Genomic DNA, 11,662 nt, shown 5'->3' on the forward strand with positions numbered 1-11,662 from the left:
TTCATTGGATATATCGGTAAAAAGTAAATAAATTAAAAAAATATAACAAAATGTGTTAAAAACAATAAAGATAAAAATAAAATTTTCTTGCAAAATAGCTTTAGCTTAAATATCTTATAAAATCATATATTTCCATTAAAACGATGTTATCGTGATATTTTGGCTATTTAAAGTGGAACCAAAATTTATTATTTTATATCTTGAAAGCATTGCTAATATTTGTCACTATTATGCTATCAAGATCTTCTCATACACTGTTCGAAGCAACCTTCCACTTAACTCCCGGATACTAAACGTGAAAATTAAGATACTCACCTTCTACTTTGTATTTCATGCACTCGATTGTACAGTACTTTTTATTTGAAATATATGGTTGCGAGCTTTATTTGATCAATCTGACTCCACGGATGTGTTTGGTATGGTTCCATCATCGGACATTGAATGAGTGTTTTCAATGTAAAAGTATGATTTTTTTCCTTCAATTATAAATTTTCTGTGCGTCATGGACGGTCGATTTTTTATGCTCTTGAAGTTTTCTGTTCACACAATATAATTAGGTGATCTAAAATATGTTTATTTTGACTAAATAAACCAAGTAGATCATATCCACAAACTTTGTTCCACCAAAAAAATAAGAAAATATTGAAAAACAAGTGGTTTACACTGGAGGATACGGTAACACATATTTTTTCTATTTTTTTTTTACAGAGAAAACTGGGGTTAGGCTGACCTTACCAGTTATACCGTTATACCAGTGGGATTCGAACTTGCAACCTCCCAATACAAGGTGACGTGCACTAACTGCTCCTGCCAGACAATAGGAGCCCCGTTGATATGGCAACACATATTGACCAAGAGGGACTACATTTGGTGGACAAAACTCATGAGACATAAATCTTATTACTTTTACAGCATTCCATCCAAAGCACATCAGGTCACATTGGCTACAACCATCCTTCTGCTACTGCTATGTTCAATCCCCACCGCACGACTTGATGGAGATGTGTGTGGACCCCACTCTTACACTTCCCAAGCAAGGCACCCAGATCGCAAGTGAGATGCACGGCGGGGATTGAATATAACCAACAATCAGTTATATACAATATGACCTAATCTCCTATTGTAGTAATCATCTTTGGTTTTGTTATTCATTATGGGTGTTATTAAAATTGATTTGAATTGGCGGACTCAGAGGGATTCGGCCCAACAGCAATTCTCCCAGGGCCGACTGAATTCGGGTTTTCAATATTCTTTTAAGGGGTTAAAATTTTTTAATATAATTTTAGTAGTTTTTATTTTCAAATGAATTGTGTCAATTGATGGTGAAAGATTGACCAATTCAGTTTCGATTGATTAGATTTTTTTATTTTCTAAAAAACTGATTCATCTAGTGAACTGATTGTGGTTGGTAGGAGCTGTCAGTGCGCATCTCCTTGTGGTGGGACGTTACAGGTTCAAAACCCAGTGGTACCTTGAATAATAACTGGTGGGGTCTGCCTAACCCAGCTTGCCTTTCAAAAAAAAATGTTGTGGTCCTCTGTTGTATTAAGGCCCTCCATTTTACAGGATTGAGAGCATGATGAGCCTTTCTACCAGCGTAAATGCTGTCCAGGGATAAGGCAAAGGTAGAAGAGGCCAGAGCTAAAGTGGAGTCATCTACCACATTTTTTATTGATATTATGCAAGATTTGTCCACGAGCTAGTTGAAAATGATAAAACTCATTAGGTAAGCATAACCATTGTTCAGTCATAAATAATGTATGTCTGCACCTTGCTCAATAGGTGTAACATGCAAACATGTGATGCGAGTGTCTCAGGATAAATGTAATTTAGGGCTGAAAACGAGGAGGAAATGGATCGATTATCAGTTAGAAGCATTTTCAAAATAAACATGAATACTCAGATCCACATGAAAACGTTGGAAATACCCTGTGATTCTTAAATTTTCTCAAGATCCTGTCATTATAAATCACAATCACAATAGTTTCTCAAAGTTAATGAAACATGAGAAAGTATCAGTTGTGATTGTAATTGTCATATGTGACTGTTTCAGCCTTGAATCTTGTGAAAGTTCATCAAGAGAACGACTCTAACCAACAATCATAGCTTGAACTTTCTCAGATGTGATTATTCGTCCCACTTGTAACTAAGGGCCCGTTTGTTTCATTCCCAGGGAAGAGAAAGGCTTTCACGAGACATGGCACAGATTTCTAAAAATACTGCAAGTTCAAACCTTTCCATGAGAATGCGTTTTGTATGGGAGAAGGAATGAAAGGACTTGAACATGATTCTACTAAGATATTAGATTTTTACTATGGTTCACACCTAATTGGTGCACCAATTATTAATAACTCACCAATAAAACCCAACAGAAGCGAGAGACTGTAGATTTCAAACGACTCACCAAATTGGTGAACAAATTATTCATAAATCACCAATAAAACCCAACAGAATCGGGAGACAGCCTCTCTCTCTCTCTCTCTCTCTCTCTCTCTCTCTCTCTCATGCTAAAAAAGGAGGTGGTCATTAATGTCCCAAGCTTAAGCAACAACAATTTCTAGTCTGGACCTGAAACTGTTGAAACAGATCTACATCCCCCCAGACCCGACCCAAATAACCTTATGCACCTCCTCACCTCCCCGCCTCTCACTCCGCCACAGGTCTAATTCATAACACAGCCACATATAATGCTGGGAACAAGAACCAACACATTGACAGCCCTGAGTATAGGACCAGCATCAACCATAAATTTTAAAGGTCACAGATTCAAGTTTCAACATCATTTGGCTTCCTTCGCATGCCCATAAGCATCTTGAGCCTATGAAAGCCGAATCTGGAATAACTACAAGCATTCTCAGAGAGAGAGGGAACCCATTACGATTTTGCAAGACATATGGCGGTACAATGAAACTAAACATTAATCTAAAGACAAAGTATAAAATCTTCCAAGTTAAAAAAAAACAGATAAATATGCTCTTCCTGTTCTCATAGGGTTTTGGCCCACAAAAAAAGCAGAATCAAAAGCAAAACTTCACGAGGAAAAGTTCTGGACAATTCAATGTCCTAAGTCAAAACCAACAACACTATGACACAGGAAGTAACCCCCTCACACCTTGAAACCCCTGCTGTTCCTTCTCCCCCTAGCTTTCTCAAATTTCCTTCCCTTCGCCCGCACATAAGGTTTGGTATGGCTGTGAGGCACACCAGGAGCTTTTCCAAAGTGCTTGTGCGCCTCTCGGGCATTCTTAGGACCTCTAAGCAGAACCTGAAAAAGGATAGATTCCAGCTTTATCATATTGTTTGATAGAACCATCCAATAATTCATAAATCAACGGTGATACACATGTGCAAACTCAATGATCAATCATCCACAATAACAGTGCAACTTGAAATGCACAAAATCTCAGAAAGTGTGAGCAGGTAAACTAGGCCAACTGTTACTTCCATGTGTATATTCAGTCACCCAAGCTAAGAAGGTAATCAACAACTAATTGGTAAATCCACATCAATATTTATGTGTTCAATACACAGCAAGTCTGCAGGTAATTTTTTTTTTAGCAGGAAAGCTGGGGATAGCATCGGTGTGTTTCAAACCTGAGAGCCTTGTTATGATAGTGTGACCTTACCATCAGGCTATCTCATTTGTTCGTCAAGTCTGACACATTCCACTGTAAAACTTTGTACAAGATTGAGTGCCACAGCGTACAGTTTCCAGCATCCATGGGACACCAAAAAAATGTGACACGATACATTATCGAGTCTTCACTCCAGTGGATCATTAAACATCATTAACTACATCAAAGATCAAGTTCAACAGTTATTGCAACAGTTTCTATCCAAGAATCTAGGAACCCATGTATTGCTTGGGAGTAGTTTTTATTGAAATTCTGTTTGGAGATCTAAGTGTGTAGACAAGGTCATTTAAGGATACATGACACCATAATTTTTTACTTCAAACCCAATTCTCAACTTTGAGGCACGCTGGCATCTTTCAAATACGATAAATACACTTGAGAGCACCAACACTCTCCACCTGATTCTCTGAAGGCATCTCATTGCAGGCTTGACGAAATCTGGGGGCAAAATTTTTTATATTTGTAGACAATGATTTATGGTTCGCTTGAGTCGAACTCCTAAACCAATGTGCATGTCTCACTAAACGTTCACTTCTCATTAGTCATCAAACTCACTGCAAAGGCTAATCTAAAAACATATTAGGCAACAGCACCTAAGTGCACAGGTGATGCATAGAAACCAAATTTTAACAAAATAGTTTGTAAATAAATTATATGAATATAATATACATAAATATATACATAAAAAGTACCGCATTGTTAATTCCCGTTTTGTTATAATATTATGTTTTATTGCTAATTCTCGTGTAGGTGAGATGCCTAAGCCAATGCATGTCTAAACTGTAGATGTGACCAAGGTTACCAGACAGGAAAGTGGAAGCGGGAAACGATATTGAAAGCAGAACTGAGACACTTTAAATTTCCTGGGAAGCGAGAAGCAGGAATTAATTTAGAAGCTAAATAGGATCTAACCAAAAACAAAATGAGAACTGAACTGGAAATGAAATGAAAATAGACTGGAAGCGATATGGAACTGAATCGGAAACGAAATAAGGATTGAATCAGAAACGAAACAAGAGAGGAACTGAAATCAAATGAGAAACACATCATACATATATAATATTATTTAACTAAAAATATATTTTACATGTTCTGGTGATATGAAACTAACATGGCTACAACCTTAAAAGTTAAAAGGTAAAACTAAATAATGATATTATATGACATTTGTATTTGACTTTAAATGACAAAAGAGCCTATGATGTTATTTTCCATTTTTCACATGATGAGTTCAAGGTCAATCATAAAATACTTAGTCATCAAACAAAGTAAACCATTAGCACTCGTGAAGGTCATAGAGTTTTACATGAAAAAATGAAACAACAAAATGACCGAATGCCAATACAAGCCAAGGGAAAAAGGGAAAAGAATGTTAAATCATACTACGCATTGCTAGTTTTGAGTTTTAACTCTCTTTTAATAATATGTTCTTTTAAAAGCTAAAAACAAAAAGGTTTATCCTTAAAATTTATGATCTTTTTGTGTATGAATCAAGACCTTAAAATATAAGAACCATGGTCACCAATTTAGAGAAAAACGTGAGAGGAAGCACACGAGAAGCGCTGAGGAAGCAATAGCAAGCAAGGGGAAGCATGACAGAAGCACGGAGGAAGCAAGGCGGGAGTATGAAGGAAGCAAGTGGGAAGCATGACTTTCATCACAGTTCAGAAGCGAGGCACATCCCACACCTTCGAATCAAGCTTCTGGAGTGGCGTGGTTCCCACCTTTATATGGCACTTCCAGTAACTATGGATGTGACCACATATGTGAATTATTACAACACCATAAGACACCATATTATAGGAGGAAAGATTCTGAAATCAACACCTAATAGGCCATGACAATAAAGGTGCAATCAAGAAAAGATAAAAAAAGCATATTTGATAAGTATGTTCATGTTGTTAGGTATTTCTTAACCGGAACGTGAAGATTATTATATACATCAGTAATTTCCTGAGTTTACAAAATGTATCGGACAGGTGGCACCAGCAAATCAAACTAGAGCAGACCCACGCTAGCAAATGGATTCAAAAAATTTGAAAAAAAAAGACAATAAGAACAAGCATAGTTTAGCATAATCACGTGCATGTTAACTTCAACTCAATTATACGTGATTGTTCTCTTTCCTTATTGTTTTCACGTGAGCAGAGAAACTTTCACACGATCCCAAAATAAACTTTAAAAAAAATACAAGGCAAAAACATTAACTAAACATCTCAAAAAGAGAATATTGTAACAACATGGTACTACCCATTTTTGCAATTTGCAAAATATTGCAATATCTGAGTGCACCCCTACCTACATCACAGGCATAGGTGGTATTCAATTTATTGTAATTTTATCATGATAAATAAACAGCAGGTAAAGTGCACGTTTTCTTGGCCCCAAATGAGAATCATTCTCTCACAATCTATGTCACACGGACTCTTCTAACAGGGCACCACACCCGCGTCGCACCCAGGCGGATGCGACACTTGGACACAGCTTCCTTTATGTTAGGTGAAGTCAACCAAACAGAGGTCCATTTCTATCCAAAAGTAGATTCAGTTAACCCTAATCAAGTCCATTTTTATCTATATTATATATATAAATACATAAATGCACACAAATACACAGTGTTAACTTAAAACTGTTAAAAAATTTATATATATATATATCATCCCCGCACCTCCGCACACAAGTTTTTTTTAAAGTGCTGCATCCGCACCCGTACCTGCACCTATGTGACATAGCTCACAATAATTAGAAAGTGATTCACATTTAACCCATTTTTCATGTGCAATAAAACATGAGAAAATGGGGCAGTGAGATCTGAAATCACATTAGGGGACATTTTACTCACTTCTCATATGACTCGAAATCACAATGTCCATGTGATTTCGAATCACATGAGATAGATCCATACACAACTACTATGGGCAGAGACAGTTAAAACCATTTTTTTGGAAATAGCCTTCAATGTTACCAAGCCTTTGATATAACGATGAAAAAAAATCAGAAATGAGCACAATGTTTTCCACCAACTAGAAATTTCCCTTTTGTCTTCACTTAAGCAGGAAACCTTGCCACTCATCTTACTCATGGAAACTAAAGTTTTTGTGTCGAATACAACTTGGACATATTGCTTATTATAACTTGTAGATTACAATTCTATAAGAAAATTTGTCTCCTTTAGGACAAAAGAAATATCAGAGACCACTAACTAGAACACACGGGTCTTGAACTTAAGATAAATCAAACAAAGTATTATACAATGCTTCATTTCACCTTTACATAGTGAAATTGCACATTCTAATCAAATCAGTATGCCTTCAAAAACTAAACAGAAAACCGCTTTCCAAGATGACCATAGTAAGGAAAGGAAAGGCAATGGTGCAAAATCTCAATAATGCGTCCCAACCAGAAACAAGAAAGAAAGATAACCATAAAAAGAGGACAGCGTCTAAAAAGGCATTAATGTTACCGTGCTCTGGCCGAGCGGAGCTCTGAGAGCAAGCTGATCGAAGGTCAGGCATTCTCCCCCGGCTTTCTCGATCCTCGCCCTGGCAGTCTCAGTGAACCTCAGGGCCGTGACCTTCAACGCAGGCACCTCGTAGGCCCTAGTGTCGTCCGTGATGGTTCCTACGACCACAGCGATCTTATCCTCCTACCGAGAAGAAATCAACCAAAAACCCTTAAAAAAACAATGGAATCCAACAATCGCCAAAAAAAAGAAACAGAAGATGAGAGAGAGAGAGAGAATCTGGCAGACCTTTCCATCCATGAAACGGATCAGCCTCCTGAGAGAGAGCGGCGGCCTGTTGGTCTTGCTCATGAAGAGGCGCTTCAGGATGATTTCGTTGAAGCTGCTCCCCGTTCTTCGCACCAGAAACCTGTACAACTGTGGAGCACGAGAGAGATGAATGCAAAAGAAAGTCGTCAATATCAAATGAAATGAAGAAGACGAAGAAGCAAGGAATCGGACAGCTCAATCTAAAGCGCAAAATAGAAAGCACAGGTGAAAATGAAACAAAAAACAAAGGCAACAAATGAGAGATAGAGAGAACCTTGACGAGGAGTTTGAGGTAGACATCGTCGGATTTGGGGGCCGTGCGCTTCGTCTTCTTGCTCTTTCCGCCTGCGACCAAGTCGATACCCTAACACACCCCCACAGAAACAACGGAGATTGAATGAGAGAGAGAGAGAGAGAGATTAAAGATCCCATCAGAAATTAGCGTTAGGGTTTGAGAGGGAATACCATGGCGCCCGAGCGGCGAACTTCGGCAGAGAGAGAGAGAGAGAGAGATAAGAAGAAGAAGAAGAAGAAGAGAGGCTATTCGGGCTCGCCTAAAAAACACCCTAACCTAGTGTTAGGGTTTTTGTTTGAGGAGAGCGATATAAAAAATCGCCGATTAATCGCAGTCTCGCCGAGTAGACTGCTAGGGATTTCTGCGGTATGGGTTTGGTTTGGATAACCAGTGGAACCGAACCCGTTTATATTCGGGTCTGCAAAGGACTGGATCTACCGTGGTTTTCAAACCCCGAATGCAATGAAAACGTGAAGATACACGAATCTGCAAAGATCACTTCGGTTTAGGCTGTTTTTTGCTTGCAACTCTTGAGCCAACAATCAAAGTTTTGGGTCCCGTAAAGGTGTGTTTGGTTGGACTAAGGAAATTCAGATCGAATTGGAATCCAATTTCCATTAAAAATTTCTCTTTGTGGTTGGACAATCCAAGCTTTTCATAGAATTTAGTAAATTGGGTTCCATAACTTTAAACATATAGTGGAATTTGTCTTAGTTCCATTCCATGGAATTTCATGATTTTGACAATGTATGGTGTTTCCATGGTATCTCATGTGGTAGGCGAGTCTTGTGTCAAGTTGAAGGCCCAGGATCGAATCCCTCTGTCATATGGGGCGGCTGTTGTTTTGGTAGGGGTCTGCCTAACCCCAGCTTGCCTTTCATATATATATATATATATATATAGTGTCGCAAATATGGCGTCATGGGTGGAATTGCCAAAAGCATCCTCTTGTGAATGATGTTGAAATATATTCTACATTTCTTAATAAAAGTAAAGAAGGCTAATCTCTTATAGTTTTTTCATCATTCAATTGTTCTCTCAATGTTTTAAAATGTGACAACGTGACCAAAGAATCAATTAAAGAAAAAGAGTTATTCTTTATTTTATTTTTAAATTTATCGCATCCCTTAGGTACTGTACATATAATTTATAATTTTTCCTCATCTTATCAAATTAGCAAAGCTTATGCTTCCAAATAATAGAATGTATTGGGAAAACCACAGTGCACTGCTCCAAGACAGCAAGGGAGCGTTGGGGAAACCACTACACTCCTACCAGCCCAGCCCTCAATCAAAATCCAAGACCAACTTTCAATTGAATTAAAAATACAGGTTATGAGGTTGGTGGTCATGAAAATACTAGTTAGCAACTAGGGATAGTTTTTTTTTTTTTTTCCTGGCCATTAGTTGGGTAAGAATTGAAGATTGGGATAGAGTTGGATCATATTAACCAACAGGCCTAGATTTGGAACCCATCTTCAGAAATTTTGTCATGGTATTATACTCTGGTTGACATAAAAATGAATTTTGTTATGGTATCATAAGTGGATTTAATCATTAACATAAATTGCAAATCACATATGAGCCTATTTCTCTGAAATAGGGCATCCATATACAAAAAAAAAATGTAATGTATCAATTATGATTTAACTCACCATCATCTCAATCATAAATATTTGCATTAGATCTAATATAATTCAAAACTAGATTTATAAAAATTTAAAGAAACATCAAAATATAATTAGAGTCATGAAACCCGACTTTCTCGATAAGAGTTCCTATAAACCCTAACCAAATAAATTTGTATGACCTCGATTAATATATTGATTTTTAATACATTAAATTATATCAGACCTAATTAAAATTTTAATGATATCAAATTGAATCAATGGGTTTATTATAACTAACCCATAACAAAAAACATACAAGTTGGTTTTTCGACAAAGGCTCTCATAAGCTCAAATCGAAACTCATATGTTTTTAATTATGTTTCAGTTGTAACTAATCTTATACAAAGTAAATCTACATAATTTAATTCAGTTCATATTGGACATGATCCAAAAAATAAACCACAATAGCATGTAGATTTATAACAATCAAATTCTAAGAAAAGAACACAACACCCAAAAATGATTTATAAGAAATCAGCGTTTTGATTTCTTCAACACAAGTCATTTAATTTTCTTTCCATCAAACATGATTTTCAGTTATTTAACAAGCTACACATGATGAGCCGAATTCATACATATGGAAATACAATTCTTTAGAATCAACCAAAACACTTAAATCGCATAAACATCTAAATTTTTGCAATATTTATCAAACATGACCTGCATAATTCGAAATCAGATCTTTTTCAAAACTTGGGTCTATGTTCATGGTCCAATCAAGTATCTTATTTCTGATACATGAAAGAAAAATAATAAAGCAACTAAATTCATACACGCTATTGCTTGAACATATACATAAGTAATTAGGAAAATTCATATCTCTATTGACATAATTTTGCAAAATTCACCATAAAGTATAGAACACAAATGTAACCATATTTTTACTAAGTCACATGTCAGGAACACAACCCAACAAACAGATTTTCAAAATCATATATATATATATATATATTATAAGAATTTTGCTACTAAACCTTGTTCTGAAAGAATTATAAACCAGATTGTGTAAACTGAAAAAAAAAATCAATTTGGAGATTTTCTTGGGATTTACAAAAGTTGTTTTTCACAAAACCCGTTTTACAAAGTCTTCTACTATCTGTTGGGTTTCACTCAGATTTTTCATAATTTATTTTGAATAGTTTTACTTAGGCTTTTATACTTTTCAAAAGAACAGATCAAAACAGTCCTGCAACCAGGGCATAAAAATTGAGTTCTATTATGATGGATGTTTCTCCCTCAAAACTGATCCAAATCGAGCAAAACAAGATTTAAAATTAAACCCTAGATGTGTAGATTATTTATATATTTTTATTTGAATCTTTTAGACTAATATTCTTAGAGATACATTATTATTTTTTAAACTGGTTAGGAAAACATAATAGTCAGCTAAAAAAAGTTTCTTAGAAAATGTTTTTGCAAAACACTATCCTGAACCCAAAGAAATCTTTAAAACTTCAATATTTTAGATGCTTTTTTCAAATATGTTTTTATGAAAAACCCATGATTCATGTTTTTGAAATTCCCAATAAGCAACATCTCTCGACAAAAACGTGTATAAACTGATCTGGTAATGAAAATATACCTCTAAAGTAATATAATGCATGCGTAGTGTATGTACACAACATAAACTACGTAAATCTTATCTGAAAGAATCGATAGATCGATGAACAAAAAAAAAATAGGTTATTTGGCAGTCTCACCACCACCACCTTGATGTAATATGCAAAGTTAATGGTTTCTCGAGTCACACACCAGATCTCCTAGAGCGTGTGAGAGGGGGTTTATATAGCCCTCTCTCCTTAGTTTCCTTCTTTTGTTAGGTTTCTAAAAGAATCGAAAGTCTCCTCTCTAAAAATGCGTGGGAGGAGAAGAGTCCTAGTCTGTGCCACTTTTCAATTCTTTATGGATTTCTCTTTTATTTTAATTTTTTTTCTTTCCTTATTTCTTTACTTTTATTTTATTTCCTAAGTGTGAGAGAGTGCCAAATGGCATCCCCACATTAAATCTAGAATTTGGTTAGGTCTCTCTCTTTTCACAAAAAATGTGTGAAGAGGGAGAGCCCATAAAACTAACAAAACTAAGCCTTGCCACCTAGGCAAGTCAATAATATATATATATATATATATATATATATATATATATATATATATATATATATATTGATAATATAAGTAATTTAACCACTAAAAAAAGTATCATTTGAATATATAAATGTTCTTAAGAGAGAGAGTGGGGTGTCCCACCCCAATCCCTTAACCAATTAGGCTATTTTAAAGTAAAGTGCCAAATTA

At 35.8% G+C, this 11,662-nt stretch overlaps 1 protein-coding gene across 1 annotated transcript; it reads right to left on the reverse strand.

Annotated features, from left to right (window-relative positions):
- Nucleotides 1-2,894: 2,894 nt before the first annotated feature.
- LOC149839088 (large ribosomal subunit protein eL18y) lies at nt 2,895-7,972 on the reverse strand. Its single transcript, XM_090002257.1, has 5 exons — nt 7,873-7,972; nt 7,682-7,771; nt 7,387-7,515; nt 7,099-7,281; nt 2,895-3,265 (listed from the first exon to the last, which is right to left on the reverse strand). The coding sequence occupies exons 1-5, from the start codon at nt 7,873-7,875 to the stop codon at nt 3,107-3,109; spliced, it is 564 nt and encodes a 187-aa protein (XP_089858383.1). The 5' UTR covers nt 7,876-7,972; the 3' UTR covers nt 2,895-3,106.
- Nucleotides 7,973-11,662: the final 3,690 nt, after the last annotated feature.

The sequence above is a fragment of the Nuphar pumila genome, chromosome 4 (assembly GCF_984573655.1).
Source record: "Nuphar pumila chromosome 4, dmNupPumi1.hap1.1, whole genome shotgun sequence".
In the NCBI taxonomy this organism is placed as follows: Eukaryota; Viridiplantae; Streptophyta; class Magnoliopsida; order Nymphaeales; family Nymphaeaceae; genus Nuphar; species Nuphar pumila.